This window comes from Hibiscus syriacus, unplaced genomic scaffold (assembly GCF_006381635.1).
Source record: "Hibiscus syriacus cultivar Baekdansim isolate YM2019G1 unplaced genomic scaffold, ASM638163v2 tig00110332_pilon, whole genome shotgun sequence".
Lineage (NCBI taxonomy): Eukaryota > Viridiplantae > Streptophyta > Magnoliopsida > Malvales > Malvaceae > Hibiscus > Hibiscus syriacus.
This window is the reverse complement of record NW_024062688.1, coordinates 598,132-623,385: the sequence shown is the minus strand read 5'-3', so window position 1 is coordinate 623,385 and position 25,254 is coordinate 598,132. Positions and strand designations below refer to the sequence as shown.

The 25,254-nt window shown below is 33.5% G+C and overlaps 2 protein-coding genes across 3 annotated transcripts; one reads left to right on the top strand and one right to left on the bottom strand.

Moving 5' to 3' along the window:
- Positions 1-1,349: 1,349 nt before the first annotated feature.
- LOC120119881 (cytochrome b5-like) lies at positions 1,350-2,629 on the bottom strand. Of its 2 annotated transcripts, none has more exons than XM_039139679.1 (3): positions 2,453-2,629; positions 1,778-1,844; positions 1,350-1,711 (listed from the first exon to the last, which is right to left on the bottom strand). In XM_039139679.1, the coding sequence occupies exons 1-3, from the start codon at positions 2,522-2,524 to the stop codon at positions 1,461-1,463; spliced, it is 390 nt and encodes a 129-aa protein (XP_038995610.1). In that variant the 5' UTR covers positions 2,525-2,629; the 3' UTR covers positions 1,350-1,460. The 2 variants fall into 2 exon arrangements, with proteins under 2 accessions (XP_038995610.1, XP_038995609.1); XM_039139678.1 differs by having other exon boundaries at positions 2,448-2,621.
- Positions 2,630-6,072: 3,443 nt separating this feature from the next.
- Positions 6,073-24,496, top strand: LOC120119919 (protein arginine methyltransferase NDUFAF7 homolog, mitochondrial-like). The gene is given in 15 exon segments (XM_039139709.1): positions 6,073-6,200; positions 6,278-6,354; positions 6,631-6,742; positions 7,208-7,265; positions 7,267-7,279; positions 7,972-8,037; positions 14,210-14,310; positions 15,275-15,393; positions 16,645-16,685; positions 17,409-17,497; positions 18,233-18,401; positions 18,484-18,600; positions 22,975-23,019; positions 23,451-23,579; positions 24,087-24,496. Coding segments are annotated over 15 exon segments (1,332 nt in total). The 5' UTR covers positions 6,073-6,139; the 3' UTR covers positions 24,222-24,496.
- The last annotated feature ends 758 nt before the right edge of the window (positions 24,497-25,254 follow it).

The following is a 25,254-nucleotide window of genomic DNA, read 5'->3' as shown; positions in this document are numbered from 1 at the left end:
TGAAAAAAATAAAATATGTTGCATTCTATGTCAATTTTCGATATCAATTTTTTAATTTAAAGAGAAAATATTCTTTACGAGTAAGAAATAGACGAGGTAGCTTTCCCGACAGAGGATTGCAAATCTCGGGATTTCTTATCGAGGAAAGGGTTTTTTTCTCTTTTATTTTAATTAATATTCAATAAATAGATCATAGTTTTACTTTAGATTTGAATTTTATATTCCACCATTTACGACAAGGTATAAGCGATACAGTACCAAATTTTGGGCGCTGTGGGGTGCTAATCCTTCCCCACGCGTAACCGATTCCTGAACTTTTTTTTAAATTAAATCTTTGGTCAACGCATACCACTTTTATCTTTAAAAAACGATTTTCTTTAAAATTGTTTTAAAAGACGTTTTTAGGTATTCGACCTACCTAACCCAAAAGTCGATGGCGACTCTTTTCAATTTAATTCCAAATCATCAATTTTTCCAAAATAAAGTCATAATCATTTTTAAAAAATAATAAAAATGTTTTAGAAAAAAAGGTTATGACAATAGTTATTAAAATATTATGAAAATAAATTTACTATCAAAATAGTATGCTTGAGATAAGGTTAGTCTTAACAAAGAATGAGTGATCGTTATATCATCCTTAAAGAAACAAAAAATTACAAAATTACGAAAGTTTTGTAGGGTTAAAATTTGTGTGATTTATTTTCTTTTTCTCATTTTTAACTCTAATAAACAATGAAAAAAATAATATATTAACAAAAATTAACATAGATATTGACGTGATTTTTTTATAAATTATTTTCAATATTTTTTGTGATAATATCTTAAGGTGACATGTTAGTATCATTGTTAATTTTTATCGATGGATGACTAAATTAAAATCAAAACGTAACATTAAGTATGATTCTAAAAGAAATATAGCTGGTGACCAAAACAGAAATTAAGCAATAGATGGGTGACTAAATATGTAGTTTACCCTTCTTTGTAATAAATATATATTTGATCTTTATATTTTTCTACCTCTCTAGTCTTTCATCATTTCAATTTCCCCCCGCTCTACCCAGCCGAAAAAAAGTATCCTGTTCTGTACTCAGTTTTATTTCTTTTGTTATAATAATGTTTAATCATATATAAGTTTTATGTCTGTTAAAATACGCTCAAGCTCCTCTACTCTTTGTACATCTGAAATTTAGTCATTTTAATTTAATATTGACAATTTAGTCACTTTACCTTTTATACTTAAAGATTCAAATCAAATTCTAAGTACCATTAAAATTCTTTCTCTAAATTCTTTCATATGCCACTTTAAAATAAACAAAATACTAATTATACTTTCTTGGTTCAGCGTTCAGTAAAAGTAAAAGAGTTTCAAACAGCATCCATTACCTCTAGCAACCATGGATTACACAACACAGAAAACAATCAGTTTCAATGATTACCATAGATGGGAACATAACGGGATCTTAAAACGATTTCGTGTAGATGGGGATTCCGACCGCCAAACCCAGGATGGCGAGGGGAACCAAGAACTGAAGGAGCTTGACAATGAACTCAGATGTCTTGTCCTGATTATAGTGAGACTGTGTTGAGGGTTTATGTTTGGTCTTCTTCGGGATGGTCGAGACATCGATCTCTCCGACACAGAATTGATCCATCATGTCTCTGGCACTATCGCTATGGCCAACATCCTCGAAATCACCAGTGGCATCCTTCCCTGCAAAATATACATATTAAAACCATGTCTGCCTCTCGGCCATATTCATAATTCAGAAGCTTGTACCTGTTGCTGATAATAACACTTCATCACCACCAGGGTGGTCTTCCAAAAACTTTGTCATGTCATAAACCTGTTTCGAGAACGAGATGGAGGCCGAAATAAAGTAAAAATCACATTATATATAGAGAGAGTGTTGATCTTCAAAGCTAATGACAATATATCATGCGTACCATCACAAATAAAGCTTGTCACTGTTGATTGGATTTATCTCGAATTGCAGCATGCAAAGGAAAGTCTCTTTACATTTAAACAGTTAACTTCAGGAAACACTGCAGCTATGGAATAAATTTTACTGAATAATTATTTAGTGAAACGTTAATGCATATTTTTGTAATTATACCTTTTATATTTGCCATATCTTTATAAAGAAAAATCAGCAATGGTGTAAACAATTGCAACTTGAGATCTAATTGTTAGATGCAAAGGCTGAAAGCATGATAGTTCTTCCTGCTAGAAGCTATCTACAACCACAACCACACCTTCAAATCTTAAACCCCAAATTCTTAGTTAATGGATTTACAAATCAATCCAAAACCAACAAACAAAACATTAAAAAAAGGCAAACTTGAAAGTACCCACCATTTCAAAAACATGCTAAGTCTTAAACTTTGACACTAAACAGACATACCACCAACTCATGAAAAAAGAAAAAGAACAAGAAAGAAGAGATGACCTTGCCATTGATGATGAGCCAACAGTCTTTGCGCTCGTTGTGCTCAGAGACTTGAGCCAAAGTGAACACCTTTCCATCAGCACCGCCCATTTTGCTTCACTTTGCCTTAATCTAAAAGTTTGTATTTAGATGGAGAGAGTTGCTTCTGTATTGAGTTACAAAATGAGATTTATGAGTTTATCGGTGGGCTAACCAACTAACAAAATGGAGCAGCAGCTTAGTTGAGTTGGTGGAGACTAATAAACGTTGGGAAGGAAAGAGAGGTCATTTACCATTGAATTTGGTTTGGTAATTGGTTGGTAGTTAGTGGGGACTCACGATGTGTAAATGTTGCCTTTGTATTGCTGCCCTTTTCAAACCATGACAGAAATGTTTGGTGTAGTTAAGTGTTTTCATTTTTAGATTCACGATTTCATTTTTTAAATAATACCCGATTTCTAATTTCGATATATCTAATTGTTCCTTTAATTTCAAAATAGGTGAAGAAGTTGAAACTCCATTTCCCCCCTCTTGAGTATACTCACATGCTCTCTTTTCAGGATTTAAACCCAAGTCTTCCTTGCACACTTCAAATGCCTTGACCATTTGATCTAATGCTTTACTTGTGTTTTGTCTTGTTCTTTTCTTCAAAATTTAGAGTATGTTTGATAGGTTGTAATTGATTTTCTGAAAAATAATTTACGTAAAATAGATTATTTGAAAATTGTTTTCACGTAAAATAAATTACATGAAAATTGTTTTACGAAAAAAAGATTACTTTAAACTATTTTACGTAGAATGAATTACATTTTTTGGAAAACAATTTTCGAAAACTATTTTACGGTGTTTTGATGATATTATATATATCATTCTCACTAATTGTTTGATACACTATAATTAATTTTATAGAAAATGATTTACATAAAATAAATAAAGTTCAGTTAATATTTAAAAAAAATCGATTTGATTAACAATTAAAGAAAAAAGCTCAGTCAATTCGGTTAATAGTAATTCAATTCAGTAGGTGGCCGTATTAACTGTTTGAACACCCTTGATTTTAATTATTAGTATTTTATTAATATAATACTAAATTATTATATTAGTATTGAATGCATAAATTAATATTAGTCATTATTAATAATTTAGTAATATTATATCTATGAAAATAATAGATAATATTAATTATATTACTAAATTAAAAATATCATATAATATATTAATATAATATATCTGAATAGATATTAATATAATATTATTAAAATTATATTATAATAATATTAAATATTTTAATAATTAATTTTTTATTAAAATGATATTAAAATATTAAATAAATAAAATAATACTTTTTTAGTGTTTATAGTCTAAACTGAAAAGTTAAGAAAATATTTTAAGGAAAAATCAAATGGTAAAACATTTTACAGAAAATAAAAAAAAAATTAAGAAAATGAATTACTTTGATAAAATTAAGTACAACTATCAAATTTCGAAAAATATTTTTCAAAAAATGTTTTTTAGCTATCAACCACAGGAAAATAATGAAAAACAGTTTCTACAAAAATTAAACACACTCTTACTGAAATTCAAACTCACTTTACTCTAATGACCTTATTAGAAACTTCTAATCCTTTTACACAAATCTAACTTCTAAGCTTCACCTTTTTAAATGTTACAAGAATTATATTTAACATTATCAATATCAATGCATGCTGATAAAAAAGATCCATTGACACATCGATTATACGACGATGTATGATTTATAAAAAATAGTGATTACGAAGGTCTCTAACCAATAATCCTATCATTGAATGCAAATTATAAAAAATCTAGAGATGTCATCAATGCATAAGGATTTATTAGTTGAACTCGATGTAGTGGTACTAGATAAGTGTAGCACCCTTTAACCAGGGCCGTGGCTAGGTTGTTGGAGGCCTTGTGCAAATTCTTGTAAAGGGGCCCTTAGATCTCGAACTTATTTTTCTGAAATAATAAATGACTAATTTCATTAACTTAAAAAATTGATAGATATACTCTATTTCGGGCCCCTGTGCAAATTTGAATTAGTTTTTTCAAAAAAAAAAAATTTGCTTGTTAACGAGATTCAAACTTAAGATCAACAAAGTCATGGGCCCAATGATCTAACCACTACTCTATATCTATTTTTCTGCTTCTTAATGGCAACAATTGATATGTATACTCTATTTTGGGGCCATGTTTTTTGAGGCCCTGCGCCGTCGCGTACTATGCGCTTGCTCAGTCACACCATGCCTTTAACATCAATACATATGTGAAAATTATTGAATCTAATAGTATTGAAGTATAACAACCAAATAAGAAAAATGTTGATATGTGTGGCCAAGGAAAAACATAGAGTTTTACTTAATTTTATTTGAAAGCAAACATAATTTAATTTTAAAGGTTTTAATATGATTTGAAGTCAATCAAATTTTTATTAGTTTGAAATTAAAAAATGGATAAATTAATAATAATTATTTTTAAATAATCTAAGATGATTATAAAATGATATATGTTTAAATTTATTATTATGTCTCATTTGGGATGGTTTTTCAAACACAATTTTAGTTAAAAAACTCATTTTGAATGCAAAAGCAATATCAAATGATTAAAAAATGAAAAAAAGTGTGATGGAAACGATGATTTCAAACCAACCGCAAAAGCCAGAATTTGTAGTTTTTTTTTATTTTCAACTTTGCGTTTGTGAGCAAATTATAGTTTTATCCTTATTAATACATGGACTCCACTCAGTTACGTATTTATATCTTATTTTAATAGTTTAATATTAACGTTTTTAAAAATAATATAGTTTAAAAATATTATTAATAAATTATCTTAAAATATTTTTTATATTTTTATTATAATTTAAGTGATATATTTATATATTATAGTATTAATAAGTGTAAATGTAATTTAAATTTTATATTTTTATTTACAACATAATGTTAATAATGAACATTTTATTTTTTTTAAACTTATTTTTTAACAATAATCTTAAACAGTTAAATTTTAAACTGTAATTCTAAATAACACTTTTAAAATTATTTTTTTACCATACTTTTAAAAATCACTTTTTAAAATCTTAACCAAATTGACCTTAATCATTAATAACTAACAAATAAACTAAAGTTTTTTTTTCAAAGAAGATAACATTCACTTTTACCGTCAATAAGATCATATCCCTCCTTTAGTTGAGAGGGATATTCTAGGCAATCCTTATTTTAAATTGATGTGATCCTTTAGGTTTCTGTCTCCTCTTTATTAAATAAATAAATAAATGGGGTTAGTGTATTTTTTTTTCACTAGAAGATTATTGTATTTTTTTATTAAACTTTAAGGAGTAATTGTGTATTCTGTAAACTACAGGAGTTAACTAAATTTTTCATTAAAACTTTAAATATTTTAAAATTATTAATTTTTTATAGACAATATAAACTCGTGATTTTTTGTTCGACTATTTCATTAATAAGTTTTAGTTGTTTTATTAAAAAAATATATAAAATTATATATTTAATGATACACAGAGACATTTTGTGTTGTAAAAATACTAAAATTATTGATTATTCAAAAATAATAATTATTAAGAAAATTAAATAAACAAAAATTAAAGGGGAAATCAAAACAAGTGTTTAAGGAGTCGTCTCCTTCAAGAGGAAAAAAAAATCAGTTCCTTCAACAAATAGTCTCAACAGTCTGAAGCCATGTTTTCTCGTTCTAACTCCACTGGAATGCTTTTTCCCTTAATCTTTAACAAGCTTAATGGTTCTCTCTTTCACTTTCTCTCTCCCACTCTCTTAATTGTAATTTAAATGTTTATTTATTTACTTATTTCTCTGTAGTTACCCCAAATGAGCCATTTGCTCCATCATTTCAGGCTCTCTTCTCCACCAACATTGTTGGAGAAAAACCCATTCTTGTAAGTTATTTTAACTTCTTTTTCACTTCAAATTCATGGGGGTTTCCTTTTATTTCTCTCTGTTATGATATTCTGTTAATAATATCATTGCTTTGTTATGATTATATTCATTTGTATCTGTTTTCATTTCATTGTTTATTGGATTGTTTATTTTCATTCTCTTCAGTTGGTGGCTTTGTGTTGGTTTGGATTTGAAATCTCGATAATTTGATAACCTTATTGTAATTTTTGCAATTCTGGTTGATGGGTTAAATTTTGTTCATTCTATTGTGGTAGGTCAGGGATTTTGTACATTCTGCTTTATATGATCCCAAGCATGGATACTTCTCTCAGAGGTCAGGTGCGGTTGGTGTGCTTGAGAGGAGCATAAAGTTCAACCAACTTGAAGGTACTTTTAGAATTTTTGGGATTTTGTTGCCTCTAAGCTCGTTAAGATGTATTCATTTGCAGTTTTTCTGTGGATTGGTGATAAATTTTGAATAAAAACATGATGAAGTTAGTTAACTTACCAGTACCAAAAATTATAAATAATAATAAAAAAGCTATACATCAAAGATTTTTTAATTTTTATTTAAGTATCTCGGAAGTCTTCAATATTGATCACTTACTAGCTCGATCTAGTTACTTTTCTTTTGCACGTTTCTTTGAATCTGTGCACACAGATCTGTGTTGTGCTTTTATTGTCAAAAGTATTGTTCTTTTTCATGATCCACCATTGGTATTGCAATAACTGCAATAGGTAACTTCTAAGTTTAAAAATGCGGTCCTGAAAAGGTTTATTTGTGTATGCTAGAGGGTCTTCTTTAACAGATTATATTGCTAATGCTAGCACTAACCTTTTGGCATGTTTTAGGAAGAAAAGCATATATGAAACACTTGGATAAGATCTATAAGCAGAGTGGCATTGCATGGTGAGCTTTTTAAGGTAATGCTCTAACAGACTTTGCAATAATATCATTACTGGCATTGGAACAAAGATCTAGTTATTTTATTCATTTTTGAAAGAAGTTTTCTTGTTTACAGTAACATAATTTTTTGTGGTGTGACATTGCCACCTTTCCTGCTAATGCGGAAACTATGATGTTTATGGTTTTTATGTATTTAATTTTTTAAACTTTGTTTTCTCATGATGTCTTAGATTATCGAGATTAAAGATACTTAAAAGGCTCTGATATCATTTTATTATGCTTTTTTATAACTACAAAGTTCACTAATTGATGTCATTAAGCATGGATGTCGTAGGAAAAGACCTAAAAAACTGATTTTCTTTCTATTCCCCGACTTCAAGAATACCTATCCTTCCACTATATGTAATTGATTTCTATTTCTACCTCATTTCATTCTGTTACTTTGTTTAGTACTCTCTCTTTGTCTCTTTGTATAAATATACACAAATATGCATGCAATCTTGCTTGTGTGCAAGTGGGGGTTGTGTTGAATGTATGAACTTGTATAACCTTGTGTATCTTGTTGATCTCTTATTCTTCTGGGCCATTAAACTTTTGAATCAAGCATCATACATAGCAAAACGATTTACTGCGTTTTCCTTTAATGAGTTGTATTGGTTAATTTTCTCTTCCCTTTATTTTGATGTTACGAGCTTTGTCTTCCTTGTAGCCATGGTATGCACAGGGAATTGCTGAAGCCATATTGCATACAGCTAACCTTTCAGTTCCGCTAAAAGTAAGTTCCTAAATTCTCTTTATATTAAAAATCATACAAGCTGTCATGTATTATTTTCCTAGCTTCCATTTTTTATGAATTTGATCTTCTGAATCTCTAGGAAAATTGCTCTATGTTCTTTAAGGGGAAATATGGATTTGATAATGTTCTCACTCCAGTTAAGAACTTATGAGTGGTTCTTATGCATTATAGTGTTTCTTTGAAGTGTAATTTGTTACAATGTTTAATTATGTGCTTCTAGCTTAGATATTATGTGTTGGAATAGAACTTCTAATCTTTTGGTGCAAATGTTGAAACATATGTTTTCTTCATGTAGAAAACAGACTGTATAAAACAGAATGTAGAAAACAGATTGTAGAAAACATAATGTAGAAAACAGACTGTAGAAAACAGACAAGTCTGTTATTTTTTTCTTATTTCATTCAGTAGAGCATATTACATATTTATATACAAATAATGCCTCTAAAGTAGGAAACTCTTAAGTTAGGAAAGATACTAATCCTAGGAGATGTAATCCCTTGAAACAAGGGATTGAAAAACAAAAAATAATTACAGAATCTCTTAATTTAAGGAATTGAACAAGCTCATTTCTATAATTCCTACAACCTTACATAACTTACACTCCCCCTCAAACTGGTATATATATGTTGTATATACCCAGTTTGAATGACAACTCATCAAAAGTCACTCGTGGAAGGGCTTTGGTGAAGATATCTGCCAACTATTTCTTCGTCGGAATGTACTGTAGTTTTGCAACTCCATTGTTGACCTTCTTGTAAATAAAATGTCTGTCTATCTCAATGTGTTTCGTTCTATCATGCTGCATTGGGTTTTTTGCTATACTCATCGTTGATTGACTGTCACTAAAAATCTCAAAATTCTTCTTGTCATCTAAGTCCAGTTCTGTGAGCAGTCTTTTAATCCACATTCCTTCACATATTCCAAGAGCCATTGCTCTAAACTCTGACTCAACACTACTTCGAGAGACAACAGCTTGTTTATTACTTCTCCAAGTCACCAAATTACCCCAAACGTAGGTACAATAGCCACTAACCGACCTTCTATCAGTTAATTCTCCTCCCCAGCTTGCATCCGTATAAACCTTCACTGTTCTGTCTTGATTTTTTCTAAATATAAGTCCAGCTCCTGGGGTAAACTTCAAGAACCTTAGGATTCTGTTAACAGCTTCCAAATGTTCTTCTCGAGGATCACTCATATGTTGACTGACAATGCTCCCCGAGTATGCAATATCAGGCCTGGTCAGTGAAAGGTAGATTAACTTCCCAACTAACCTTTGGTAGGTCTCATTGTTTATTGGATTTCCAGTCCTTTCCTTGCAAAATTTCAAGCCTAACTCCATTGGAGTTTCAACTGGTTTGCAGTCGAGCATTCCAGTTTCTGCAATAAGATCCAAAACATACTTGCGCTGGTTTATGACCAGCCCTTTCTCGGACCTTGCAACTTCCATACCTAGGAAATACCTCATACTCCCTAAATCCTTGGTTTCAAACTCCTTTGCAAGATTCATCTTTAGCTTTTCTATTTCTTCTATATCACTGCCAGTTATAATCATATCATCTACATAGACAATTAGGAGGGTTATCTTACCACTCGGTGCAATTTTTCTGAATAATGTGTGATCCGCTTGGCTTTGTTTGAAACCATTCTGTGTCATGGCCTTAGCAAATCGATCAAACCAAGCCCTGAGAGACTGTTATAAGCCATATAAGGATTGATTGAGCTTGCACACAGTTTTCTTAGTAACCTTTCCTTCTAATCCGAGGGGGACCTCCATGTATACCTCTTCTTCAAGGTTCCCATTCAGAAAAGCATTTTTTTATGTCCAGCTGATGTAATTTCCAGTCCATGTTAACAGCTACTAATAATAATATTCTAATGGTATTCAATTTTGCAACCGGTGCAAAAGTCTCCTTGTAGTCGATGCCATTGGACTGAGAAAAACCTTTAGCAACCAGCCTTGCCTTGTATCTTTCCACACTCCCATTCGAATGGTATTTGACTGTGAATATCTACCTGCATCCAACAGCTCTCTTCCCTTCTGGCAAATCTGTCAAACTCCATGTCTTATTCTTTTGCAACGCTTTTATCTCCTCTTCCACGGCATTTTTCCACTCAGGAGATTGAAATGCTTCTGTCACATTTCTTGGGATTTTCACACTGTTAATGCTGGCAGTGAAGGCCTTTAAATTAGACTGTAATTTCCCATATGCAACATACTTATTTATGGGATGAGCAGTGCATTTTCTTACCCCCTTCCTAATAGCAATAGGAAAATCATCAAGATCAACAGTAGTAGCCTCTTGGGAACCATCATTACCTTCTGTTTCAGCTGCAACAGGATCCGAATCTGGTTCTTGGCAAATGCTAGGCTGACTAATTTCTTCAGCAACATCTTTCCTTCTTCTTGAGAAAACACTGAGTTGTTTCGGTTGGGGAGTTATGGTTTCAAGGTCAATGCTAGGTGCATTTTTGGTAGTGGTGGAAGGTGTTTTGCACGGACTAGAGTATTGAGTTAAAGAGGAAGGAAATTCATCAGAGTTATTTAGGTTATTCCCATCATCCTCACTAGTAATTGGGACAGTGCTAGCCGGCTTTGGAGAGACATTAATAGGTAAAGAAAAGATAGGCTGTAAAGAAATATCGGTTTGAACAGGTTGAAATTCCTTGTAACTCTTCCCCTGAATTTCTGTTCCTGAAAAATAAGGTTGGTTTTTTAAAAAATGTAACATCAAAGGAGACATAGGTTTTTTTTGTGGAAGGTGAGTAACACTTGTAACCCTTCTGACTCGAAGAATAGCCCAAGAACACACACTTTATGGACCTAGGATCTAATTTCCCTTTGTTTTGGATATGAACAAAGGCTGTACACCCAAACACCCGTGGAGAAAGACTTGAGTTTAAATTTTTAAAATGGGGATAAAGCTGAAACAGGACCTTAGTAGGAATTTTGAAATCTAAGGTCTTACTTGACATTCTATTGATGAGGTAAGTGGTTGTAAGAAGAGCTTCCCCCAAAGATACTTAGGAGCATTAGCAGCAAACATAAGGGACCGAGTAACCTCTAGAAGATGTCTATTTTTCCTTTCTGCTACCCCGTTTTGTTGAGGTGTGTTGACACAAGAAGTAAGGTGAACAATGCCTTTTTCCTTAAAGAAATACCCAAGAGTTTTATTCAAATACTTACTCCCATTGTCACCCCTTAGAATTTTGATTTTTGTGTCAAATTGGGTTTCAACTTTTTGATAAAAACTTTTAAAGAGAGACTCAACCTCAGACTTTTCTCTCATTAAGAATACTCATGTTGTCCTAGAGTAATCATCTATAAAAGACACAAACCACTTATTCCCAGAAATACTTTTGACAGGAGAAGGGCCCCAAATGTCACTATAGATAATGAAAAAAGGTGTTATTGGTTCAAATTTGGTTGCAATATATGGTTTTATGGTGTGTTTGGCTATTTGACAAATTTCACAGGAAAACAAAGAAGGATTTTTATTTATAAATAAGTTCGGTAACGTTTTGGAAAGATAGAAAAAAACTAGGATGACCTAATCTAGAGTGCCATAACATAATTTTATTGGTATTGAGATCAGAAGATAAAACTGGTTTCCTAAGAGCACTGGATAAGGCATGATTTTGAGATGCTTGACCTCCAACGTTGTACAATCCTTTGCCCAACCTAGCACTGCCAATCACCCTCTTCGAGTCCTGTGCCTGAAAAATACAACCATCAGTACCAAACACAACATTACAACCATAATCTTGAATTAATTTGCTGACTGACAACAGATTGCATGCAAGTTTAGGAACATAGAGGACATTATGAAGTAGTAGATTTTTGTTTAATGTAACAGAACCACTCCTTTGACTGTAGTGAGAGAGCTATCTGCTATTTTTATAGAAGTTGGTAAGCTGCTTTCACTATATTCCTCCAAGAGATCAACATTTCCTGTCATATGATCTGATGCACCCGAGTCTATTATCCGTTGTACCGAGGAAGTATATGAATGATTACCTTCAGTTGCACTATAAGCCACATTGGTAGGTTTGGCTGTCATATTGCTCAAAATCTGCTGCAGCTCCTCTATCTGTTTCTTGCTAAAACTGATGGAAGAATCATCTTGAGAGGCAATATGGGCCTCTTTTTGAAACCTGGACCGTGTGGGCTGCCGATCGGCTGATTTTCCTTGCAACTTCCAACATTGATCTATCATATGGCCTGGTTTCTTACAATGTTCACACCAGGGGCGATTTTTCCTCTGCTGGTTCCTAGAGGTAGAACTGGTGACAAGTGCAGAAGCATCTGTTCGCTAAACTGGTGACAAGTGCAGAAGCATCTGTTCGCTAAACTGGTGGCACCATCAGAGATCGTCGGATTTCCTCCCTCCGAATCTCTGAAAAAACTTCTCGGACCAAAGGAAGGGGTTTGGTGGCAAGAATCCTTCCTCTTGCTCCATCGAACTCTCCATTCAGTCCATATAAAAACTGAAAAACTCTCCTCTGATTTGTCTGCCTGTTGTAGAAGTTGCTGTCTTCCTGGCACTTCCATGCATTCTTTTCATATAAGTCGATTTGCTGTCAATACTTGTTGAGAATTCTGAAGTACTGTGTGACAGTAAGGTCTCCTTGTCTGAGATCTTTAATGTGATTCTCAATCCCAAAGAGCTCCGATGTATTGTCAGCACTGGAATAAGTATCTCGCGCTGCATTCCAAATTTCTGCAGCAGTTTGGTACAACATGAAATTCTCCCCTACTTCAGGAATCATGGAATTTATTAACCATGACATTATCATGGTATTTTCACTCTGCCATGTGCTGTACTTTGGGTCTGTCTCTTCTGGAATCGGCATTGAGTCAGAAAGATAGGCGATTTTCCTTCTTCTTGTGATATATAGCCGTACGGACTGGGACCATGGTAGGTAGTTGTTTCCATTTAGTTTGTAGGAGGTTATCGGTGAAAGAGAGGAATCTGAAATCTGAAAATCAAATTGATAGCGGTTGATCTGGGAAGTGATTTCAGATGCTGAGGGATCCAGATTAGCCATGAAAAAAAATAGAGTTGACCAGAAATTGATTTAAAGAGAAGCGGAAATCAGATTGATCGTTCTAACCTGATACCATGTAGAAAACAGACTGTAGAAAACAGACTGTAGAAAACAGAATGTAGAAAACAGACTGTAGAAAACAGAATGTAGAAAACAGACTGTAGAAAACAGACAAGTCTGTTGTTTTTTTTCTTATTTCATTCAGTAGAGCATATTACATATTTATATACAAATAATGCCTCTAAACTAGGAAACTCTAAGTTAGGAAAGATACTAATCCTAGGAGATGTAATCCCTTGAAACAAGGGATTGAAAAACAAAGAATAATTACAGAATCTCTTAATTTAAGGAATTGAACAGCTCATTTCTATAATTCCTACAACCTTACATAACTCACACTTCATAGTTACATTTGGCTAACAGAAATTTGGAAGATAACCAGAAGATGCCTATTTTCTTGGAACCAATTCATAATTCAAGATTTTAATATGCAAACATAATTATGTTGTCTTTTTGTGTATTTTATTGATTATATAACCCAAACTGCTTGTGTTTTTAAAGTACAACGATCATCTTTAGTGCCTTCAAAGTAGTATTTTCACTTGGCTCAACTATGACACAGGTGAATACCAATAGTGCTACTGTTTTGAAGGTATAGAATCTGCTGTATATAAGGGAAAAATCTATGTTTGGTAACAGATATTAGTTTTTGCCACGTTTATATCTGTTGTGTTGAACTGGTATTGGATGCTTAAACTATGCTTAGAAGATTTTGGATAGTTATTTATTTTTTAACTCAGTGTACTCCGATGACATCCATTATTAAGTCCTCTATCTTTGATTAAATAACAACTACCTTGATTTCAGTTTAAACTCCACTAGATATAGACTAAAGATTGTTATAAATTGTCCTATCAAAAAAAAAAAAAAAAAGATTGTTATAAATTGCCTATTTACTTTGAAAGTCATCTTTCTGCCAAATTGTATGTCCTGTAATGAATGGTGATATTTCTATTCAGTTCATACATTTAGGGATCACTGTTTTGTTTATGGATGGAAACCTAAGTTTTAAATTTTGATTCTGCTTCTTGGACCGTGTGCTCAGATTTATGAAATTGGTGGCGGATCTGGAACATGTGCAAAGGGCATAATGGATTACATAATGTTGAATGCACCTCCAAGAATTTACAACAGTATGACATACACGTATGCATGCTAACCATTCCTTATTTAGCTTAAATAATGCACTATTACTGTCCTATTCTAGTTTGTGTTACTTATGAATATACGTGCGTGTGTGTGTTCGTGTGTGCGTAAACACATGCAAACACTTTCCTCTTCAAAAATTTGAGAGAAAAAGGTCAATGTTCTGTCTACAAGCAAAGAAATAAAATTCCCAATTTCAATGAGATCATACTTTCATCGAAGGTATCAGTCAAAGAAAGTATTTGTGTAGGAAAGAAACTGATTTTTGATCTAAAGTATCATTCAAATTTTGTAGTTGAGACTGTCAATATTTCAAATACCACCATTTAGCATACAACTGTTTAAGGCATCTAAGGTTGCGTTTTGGTAATTTAGATTTCAAAGTTTAGTATAAACTGTACGATAAAGCACGTTTAAATATGACTTTCATGATTATTTTCAAATCATGGATTTGGTGGATGCCTATTTAATGGTGATTTTAAAATTCATCTTTTTATGCCCTTCAAAATATATAGGCATATTGAATTTTAACTAATTTGTGCGTAGTGTGTTCAGTTTATTCTGATAAGTTTAACTGAGTCCAATTTCATTCCCTTGAATTCATCTTCTCAAACATAAGAGAATTTTATTGTTGTCGAGGCATATCATACTGACTTAAATTGCTATTGATTGGTATCTCAAAAAAAACAGGTCCTGTTTGCCCTTGTTTAGTCTAATACTTATCAAGCTCTAATTATTTATTGCCGGTGCATTTTTTAATGAAGAACTGAGCACGATTAAATTTTCTATACATTCCTATTTACTTATCTGTTCAGTCAGTTATATTTTGTATCAACTGTATAATTTCTGTCTTTTATTTACTTTGGACTTGCATAGGGCCTGCAGCCATGAATTTCATGTTGCTGGTTTATTAGCATTTTTACACTGTACAGTCATGTACATGAAAATTCTCTATTTCCTGCAGCTCAGTGGAAATTAGTCCTGCATTGGCTGAGATACAAAAACAAACTGTCGGAGAAGTTCGTAGTCACCTATCAAAATTTAAAGTAGAACACCGAGATGCTATGGACAGGACTGGATGGGGTAGATCTTCAATATTGACATTCAATTTGATTGTTATGCTTATTCTCGAAGATTCTGAGTAATACCATTTTCTGATGTTTCTTTTAGGTTTTGCTAGGTTGAGTGGGACAATGGAAGGATGGAAGGAATTAGTGAAAAAGTGGAAAGAAAACAAATTTTGGGTGTGCTTGATAGAAAAGAAAATTGAGGGGAAAGAAAATGAGAGGGATGGTCACTTTCCATCCTTATGTGTAAAAACAAATCATCCCAATTTAAAAACAAAAGATGAGAGAAAATATGTGAGAGATGCGATGTGACTTCAAAATATGTATTTTTCAAAGTTGAATTTTCTTTTCTCATTTTTTTTACAATTCTACCAAGCAATGAATGGAAAGAAATTGCATTTCCTTTCAATTTTCCATCCTTCCTATCAACCACACCGATGGAATGAAGAAAATAATTTTCCATTTTCCCACTTTTATTTCCCTTCAAATTTTAATCCTTCTAATTTTCTTCATACTACTAAGCAAAGCCTTAAGCTTTACTTGGTTGAATGGGAAAATGGAAGGGGGTAGTGGAAAACTGAAAAACAAAATCTGAGTGTGTTTGGTGGGAAAGAAAAATCAGGGGAAAAATGAGTGATGGTTATTTTTTGTTCTCATGCGTAAAAAGAAATCACTCAAATTTGAAAGGAAAATATGAGAGAAATGTGGGGTAGTTCAAAATATGTATTTTTTAAAGTTTATTTTTTTTCTCATTTTTCAACTCTACCACACAATGAATAGAAAGAAAATTGTATTTTCTTTTATTTTTGTCCATCCTTCCTACCAAGCACACAAATGGAAAGAAAAAAATATCATCTTTCCACTTTTCTACTCTTTAATATTCCATACTTCCAATTTTCTTTTCACCTTACTAATCATAGCCTTAGTCTTATTAGAATATGAGCGTGTAGGAATGAATGATCATATTGATTTTCATGTACCTGCATTTATAAGTATAATTTTCTGTGTAAAACAGAGAGGCAGAAAAAGCTTTGCGTTTTCCTCTCACTCTAGCTCCACACTGCTGTTACATATTCGATATTCCGTAGTTTGTATGATTTATTAGCCAAAAAAAATGATAATGAGATTCATGGCATTTACATTGTATGATTCTCATCCTTGTTATCTTAAATTATTCACAGGTGGTATGTGTATCTTCTTAAATGGGTTTTGTCTTATGATAGCAATTGTGATTGTAAGAACTTAAACTAGTGTTTGTTTTTAACAGGAGATGGGGAACAACAGCCATGTTGGTTAATAATGCTTGAGGTATGCTTTACCTTGATTTAATCCTTTGTCAACCAGTTCTTGCTACTTGAGCAATGGTTAGATAAATTAAAAAAAAATCAGTTGGTATTATTTATTGCATCACATCTAAGTAAATATAGAAATAGGTAAATTATAATAAGCTGAAACGAATAACGGGGATGGGGCATCTTTAAATTTACTCATCTCAAAAGGTGATATAAATATATGCATGTAGGTTTTTGTTAGAGTGCTGGAGATGTGAATTGCATTTTGTACCCTACAGGGGATATGAATCATATGATGATGTCTTTCAAAGCTGATGGTGAGACCAACTGATAAATTGATAGTAATTGTTGTAATATAAGAGAATAAATTGAGATTACAAGGAAAAAAAAACTGATTTCTGAAGAAGGAAATTACAAGAGTTTAAATAGACTGAGTAACTAACTTCTAATAGGACTTTAAAGATAAATTTCCATGTTGATTACAAAGACTCAAACTTATCTTTCTTATCATCAAAAGACTCCTAAACAAATGGGACGATGACGATGACTACAACTACACGGCTGCCTCTGAATGCCATGTGAACAGTTTCTAGATCCCCTGTCAGCTATATTAAGAATGATAAAAAGAACTATTTTACCTGCAATATTCTAATAGTTTCTGGGTAACTTCGATTAAGTTGTAGCAGACCATTTTATGCCTGCATACCAAACCAAATTTACATGATTGATATTTTCACAGGTGCTTGATAATCTTCCACATGATCTTATCTACTCTGAAAATCAAGCTTCCCCATGGATGGAAGTATGGGTTGAAAAACAGCTTGACAGGTATCCAGCACACTTCAAATAATTTACTGCTTTTATGTATTGTGATACATCATGGCTTTTGAGAGACAGAGAGAGACCTCAAACCAAAGTGAATGAGCACAGTTAAAATGTTACCTTCACATTTTGACTCCATTGTAAAAGCCAACCATGTGGACAACTACATAATAACAAACAACCAAATTGCAAAAGTGAAACTGGAAACTTGAGTTGTTTAGAATCAACTGAAACAACTTAGATGATTTGGCACTAGATGAAGATGACCTACTTATATATAAAGCCATATGTACTTCAGACTGAATCAAGGTGATATAAAACTACTTGACAACGATAACATGTTTGTAAGTAATCAAAATTCCATTATTATCGATAAAGTTTCTATCCAGAAAGTAGTGACAGAATTCATTGATTTTGGTCATTGATGCTTTGTGGTGAAATAGTTATTTAGTCTTTTTGCTCATGAATAGAATGTAAAGGTGTTGGTGAAATATCTTCTGCTCTCTAACGAATGATTGAAGAAGTTACAACTACCATGTAGTATGCTTTAACAATTTTAACTATTTGTTGACTTTAGGCGTACACTGCTAGTTTATTCAGGCATTTTTTGTTCTATATTGAAGGGACATGTCTTTTGGTAAAGCTACTGACATTGCAGAGAGCTAATATCTTTTCAGTACATCGTTGGATGTGATGAATTCAACATCTTCTGCTGACTCCCCTTGTTTCCTTCGTTTAAAGGGAAGGACTATCAGAATTATATAAGCCTTTACAAGACTCATTAATTAAACGTTGTGTTGAAATTCTGGAACTAGATAAAAGCAACACCAGGCAAAAAAGCATTGTTTCAAAAGCTTGGTCTAAATTGTTCCCAAAGCCACAGAGATGTTGGCTTCCAACCGGTTGCATGGTAAATAACTGTTTAAAAGGTTTTTTTGGGGGTTCAAAGTTCTGTCTACACTTTGCTATAATATTTCTTTTGATTTATGCAGAAGCTGCTTGAGGTTTTACATGCAGCGTTACCAAAAATGTCTTTGATTGCTTCAGACTTCAGTTTCCTACCTGATGTGAAGATACCTGGTGAAAGAGCTCCACTAGTCTCAACCAAGGTAACTTCTTTATCCTTTCTTTTTATAGCTGAACATGCTAGAGTTTTATCCCTGAAGACTGCAACTAAGAGTCAAGCACTCTTCCAACAGATCACAGGCAATTGCATATGATTTTGAACAAAGGATGAACAAAGCCAGGATTTCTTCTTTTGTTCTCAGATATAGAAATTATTTGAATCCATAATATGAAAGCATAATTTGAGATTGATTTATTTAAACCTGTGCCTAAAGCTGTCCAAGGACAGGATTAGAGATATAAAGGTCTGTTGTATCCTTGTAGACTTTGCTTGGGGCATTCTTTTTCCTCCATTTAGGATTAGGGAGGTTTTTTTAACGAGACCCTGAGCTTAGTGCTTTCCTCTACTTTCAGGAATAAAATGTCTCTCTTTTCAGAAAAAAAAAAGGCTGTCCAAGGACAGGCAATTCTTCACCTTTCAAGATGAATTTTGCTGCTGCAATTTCTGACAAAATTGTTCAGTTGATTTTTATAGAGAATATAAAAAAATCAAAATGACATTTGTCTGGTATTAAGGTCTTCATTATTATGATCAGAACAAATTGCGATTTCAGTTGTATCGATCTCTCTTCAATACTGCATTGACAATTTATTCGAAATGATGAAAAATTCCAAAAGTGCAAAGTAATTTACAATAATTTTGAAGAGACCGCTTGAAAAAAGAGAGAATACACCGGGGAGGTATGGACAACTTTTTTGGATAATTCTGTCCTGGTCTTAAGGATGTTATTTTGAAGTTTTTTAAAGATTTTTATTCGGGCAGGTCTTCGGAGAAGGGGGTCAACCATTCTTTTATTACACTCATACCCAATAAATCCAACCCGGAATGTTTGGAGGATTACAAACCTATAAGCTTAGTCGGGGAATATAAAGATCCTTTCAAAGGTTCTTTGCAGGAGGCTTAGAATGTGCATTGATTCCATCATCAGTCCTTCACAATTCGCTTTTATTCTGGGAAGGCAGATCTTAAACTGCTCCTTTATAGCAAATGAAGGCATAGATTATTGGAGAAAGAAAGGCCTTTAAGGAGTTGCTTTCAAGGTGGACTTCAAAAGGGCATACAACATGGTTGATTGGCCAATTCTGTTGAAAATAATGGAAAAGATGGGGTTAGGTAGGCGATGGTGCACGTGGATCTTAAAGTGCATTTCCTTTGCCAAGGTTGTTCGTTGTCTCTCCTTCTATTCAGTTTAGTTGGGGAGTTGTTGAGTTTATTGCTCACCAAGGCAATTAATTTGGGCCTTTTTAATGGCTTTGCTATTGGAAAACCCGAGAATTCCTTCATGCTTTTCCACCTTCAATTCGCAGATGACTTGCTAATTTTTTGCAATGCTTCTTTTGATCAGATTAAGAATGTTAAAAGATTTTTTAGTATCTTTGAAGTAATGACAGGGCTACAGTTAAATCTCTGCAAGAGCAGACTATTTGGCATCAATTTAGAAGATGAAGTTCTCAATGATTGGGCATCAACTTTAGGTTGTTCGGTTGGTGTCTTCCCTTCTGAATACCTTGGAATCCCTCTTGGCGCTAAAAAGAACTCAGTACATTGTGGGAGCTTGTGATTCAAAGATTTTACAAAAACTAGCAGGCTGGAAAGTGCACACCCTATCTCTTGCAAGAAGAGTTGTTCTTGTGAATCGGTTCTAAGCTCCCTGCCAATCTTCTTTCTATCAATTTTCAGAATGCCCGTGTCAATTCATAAGAAATTGAATTACATCATGGCAAGATTTTTATGGTAAGGTACGACTGAGAAGGGTTGTATTCACTGGGTCAACTGGTTGACCGTTTGTCAATCTAAAGAAAATGTGGGCTGGGGATTTTAAAACTGAATATAATGAATCGAGCATTGCTTGGGAAGTGGACTTGAAAATTTGCAAATGAGAAGGGATCATGGTGGAAGAAGGTGGTGTGCAGCAAGTATAATTTAGAATTTGGATCCATCTCGTTGGATAATGTTCTGTTTCCTCAAACTTATTGGATATGGAAAGGAGTGGTATATAACAATTTCAAAGAATGATGAATATGGTTTATGTTTGCGAAAACACTTCCAAGTTCAAGTTGGGAATGGGAGGTCAATTTTCTTTTGGCATGATGTTTGTCTGGGCAGAATTCCTCTGAAAATTCAATATCCTAGGCTGTTCGCCCTATCAGATAACAAAGATGGCAAAATAGCCAAGTTTAGGCCTCTTGGCTCTTCGGGTTGGATCTGGAATATCCAAATGCGTAGGAACTTAAGTGATTGAAAAACTTGACCAGTGAGTTGTGTTAATGTCTTCACTTTGTAATTTTAAGCTTGGCTCCTTAGAGGATGATTGTTTTGTCTGGACTGGCAATGGGGAAAGTTCCTACTCGATTGAGTCCTGCATCAGAATATTGTCTGGATCGGCTAAATCTGATCCTGTATGGTCAAATCAGGTTTGGCTTGGGGTTGTGCCCTCTAAAGTGGAGTTGTTTGTATAGCAGGTAATTCATCAAAAGTTGGCTATCAAAACTGAGCTTATAAAGTGTTGTGTTCTCGGGTCGGATGATAACCTCTGCCCTTTATGTCGTCTAGAATCTGAGTCTGTATTTCATCTATTTGTATCCTGCAGAGTTGCGTGTACCGTTTCATGAAGTTTTGGAAGGTGTGTTCTGCCGTACCTGAGGATATTCCAGCTTTTCTAGTAACCTGGGTAGATTTAGTACCTTATTCTACAATCTGGAACTTCATTCCTAGTGCTGTGTTTTGGTCGATATGGTTATGCAGGAACTCTCTAATTTTTTAGAATGGAAAATTAGATACTTCACAGTTAATTTTTCTAACAAGTTGGCAGCATGGTTTTCGGCAAAATTCTCCAATTTATCAATCCAGATGGACTGCCTTATTGGTGACCTGTCTTTAGCAGATACCTGTTCGGTTTTAAAGAAGAAAGTTTCCCTTTCCCCCGCTTGGACTCCTCCTCCCTCGGGTTTCTTTGAAGTTAATGTTGATGGAGCGGTTAACAGGGATTGGAGCGCTGGGGGTATAGGAGGCTTACTCCGTGATCCAGGCAGCAATTTGCTTGGATCCTTTTCGGATTCTATAGGACCTGGTTCTCCTGCCTTGTCCAAACTGTTGGCAATAAGAGCTGGATTGTTTTTTTTTCGTGGAGTCAGGGTGGGAATCAAAGGGGTGTTTGATTTTGGAAAGTGACTTTTCCTTTGAGCCTTTTGTGAGGGAGATTGTTTCCTTAGTGATGAGCGAAATGTGATTCTTCGGCACATTCAGAGAAGTGCAAATTGGGAAGCGGATAAATTAGCAAAAGAAGGGATTGGTTGATCAGTTTTCTTCTATTTCCAGTTGTTGGTTGATCTGATGTCTGAAGTTTTAGAGTTTTAGGGAGTTCTGGTGTGTGGTTCTAGAGTCTATCTTTAGCAAGATTGTATCGTGGTCTTAAGTTTGTACTGGTTTCTATTTATAATAACACTTGAGGCAATCTTTTTCTCCTTCCAATGTTTGTTGATATACTGGTTTAGTATTCATAAATAGGAAGGGGTTTTTTTTTAATGAGATCTCCAATTCTTATTAAAAAAAAATTCCAAAAGTTAATTGTCCAAAATTCATCAAATTTGACCTTTCCTCTCAGCATTGCTTATTCTGCTGCTGCTGCTGTAGCTTAGCTGTGGCTCAAGAAGCAAGTAACTATGTTTTACAATTTTTGTTGAAGTAACTTTCCTACACACGTGTTTGTAACATGGATATATGGTTTAGACCTCCAAGAATCCTCCAAATGTGAAAAAAAGCAAAAATGACCATACACTTGTCCGATACATACCCATGTCCGGTGCTTAGCAGCTCACACCAGAATCCAAGTAACACGCATGTAAATCTTACCTGTTATAGTTCTGGCCTCTGGATATGGGTCGAATCACCGGATGAGTAGCTCGCAAATTAGATTGGAAGAAAGGGTGTTTGCCCTTATTCTGCTTTCTAGTTTTGCCTATGGTTGTGGAACTCCTAGGGAGTTACCTACTGTAATTTTTGTAAACTTAAAATTTCAACTTGTTTTATTCATTAATAATTACTCTCTAAGAACCCATTGAGTGGTCTTAGTGGTAAAAAGGAATGTTGTTCTCCTTAAAGGATCCGGGTTCGAGCAACTGTGACTGTAGGGTGTCTATGCCCGAGATCCATTGTGCATTTACTGTAATATCAGAGTCACCGTTATGAACCGTGACAATGCTTAGAAGCATGGTCAGATATTTTAATTGTCTTTAAGGTCATATTCTTTCTTTGTTTCCATGCAACTAGAGAAAAAGAGCAGGATGGTGAAGATTTTTCATTTGAAACCATTTCCACAATCTTGTCTAACCTTGTTCACTTTGTCTATTTCCAGCAGAAAGATGGCCGTAGCTCAGATTACAGCAATTATCTGGATGCCAAGGTGCTTTAGTTTTTATGTTTCCTTCGTTTGGTAATGCTGGTGTTAGTTGAGATTATGTAAATACATGATGTTCTTAGTAGTGTTTCCGTTCTCTCACTGGATGAAGACCTACAATTATAAAAAGTAGTGCAGTTTATTAATGGAATGTAAATAATTTAACTAAATATATGAATAATAGTACAATTTAATAAATATATATCCACAGTTTATTAGTGAATCTTTCCCATATTCCAAGCGACAAACTCTAGAAACTGAGATATGAAGGCAAGCTTGCATCTTTCTTTATCTGTGAACCTCAAGCACCATGATGGAAATAAATCATAATGCAAATTTATAGGATTTTGCAGTATTGTTTCCTTCTCTTTGATTATGAGATTTCTGATCTATCTAAATTCTCAAGATTTTGTTTTTCGTGCTACTGACTTGCACAGGGTGATGCTGACATCTTCTTTCCCACCGACTTTTGGCTTTTGGAACAAATTGATCATTACTGTTCTGGATGGCTGAAACTGCCAAGGGATAAATCATCCCCGCAGGGGAAAAAGAGGCGAACTATCACAGTAAGTTCACTTTTATGATGTGGGATTTGTATTTCTAATAAAAACAGTAATTTGGAGAAACTGTATAGAATAGTGGTTGGCTATGTGGCTTATTGTGAAATTTTGACACTGTTGAAGGGTATATTTCCGAAACATATCATGGCATGAGACCAGCCTTAATAGCCTCGGCATTCTAAGAGGGGGAAAAATGTATCCGGACATTTTTCCAATTTAAACCAGAAAATATATTGGTAGCAATGTGTTAACAGCACCGTTATCGTTTAAATCCACCGTTCATATCCCAGAGTAGGATTTTCAGTGCTTGCATTTTTAAAATTTCTCAAGAAATCCCTAGTATTCAGGGATTGAAGGGGAGCTAGTGGGGGCAGTTGCTCATATAATTTAGGCATAAATTATAATTTAGTTTTGCCTCCTAGCATAAAATCTTGTATCCGTCCCTATTAATATTATTGCCGTCACGTTATTGTCTACCGTCACTAAAGTATTTCCATTTTGGTATATTTGTAGCTGGATACATCTTCATTTATGGAAGAGTTTGGTTTGCCTTCCAAGACAAGAACGAAGGACGGATACAACCCTCTTCTGGATGATTACAAGAACACAAAATTCTATCTGAGTGTTCCCACACATAATACCAAGTAATCTGTCTTACAGAGAAATGCTAAAATGCCGGACTTGGGAAGTAACAAGCCAAGGTTTTTGTTGGTGGAATCTGAGGAGTTTGCTGAACTCACTCCGTGTTGCCATTTTCATAGTTTATGTATTGTCATGCCATTAAAGTACAAATTATTGAAAACAGAGCAGTCAGGCGAGTGGAGTTGGCTTGACATGCATTTACGAGTTCGAAGTAGAGGATTTTAGGGGTTGAAAAAAAGCATAAACAAAGTGATGTTAATGGTTAAGGAATTATTATTATCCCTTGAGATCCCGGGTTCAAGTATCTTGTATGCTAAGAGTGTACGAATTTTTATTATCAAATGATTGAAAGTCTTTTAATAGATATTATCTCTTTTATTGAGCCCAAACTAAGAAAAGAAAAGTTCCAATTTTTGCCAATCATCTCAGTCACAAATTTATTTATTTCTGCAGTAGAAATAATACTTTATTGAATAGAAAAAAAAGACTACGATAAATTACATCTATGTACTTGAATATATGGAGAGAGTTAGGGTACTAAGCGTTTAGTTTACTAAAAAATCTAAATGAACGATAGGATTAAAGAGGTTTATATGGCAGTCATAACAGCCTTGAAAGAATTAAATGAGTGTAATCCCAAAGATGTTGACAGGCCAATGCAATAATTGGTTTCATATCTGACCCAACTTCTATGATAGTTGAGCGAAATTCGACACAATTCAAAAAATTAATTCTTTTGGCTCGATTTGATCTATCATAATAATTTATTAATAATTATAATAAATTTTAAAATAATTATAATTTTATTTTTATGAAAATTTAGATTTTTGTTTAATTTGAAATTTGGACTCGCCATTGACCTTTAAGTTAGGTACTTTGATTATCTAAAAATATTCTTTTAAGATAATTTTAAGATAAATCATTTAAAAAAGATCAAATTGGTCTACGTATTATCAAAAATTTATTTTTAGGGATTCGAGAGTCGGTTACACGTTGAAAAGGGTGAGCACCCCCACAACACCCAAAATTAATACCCTCA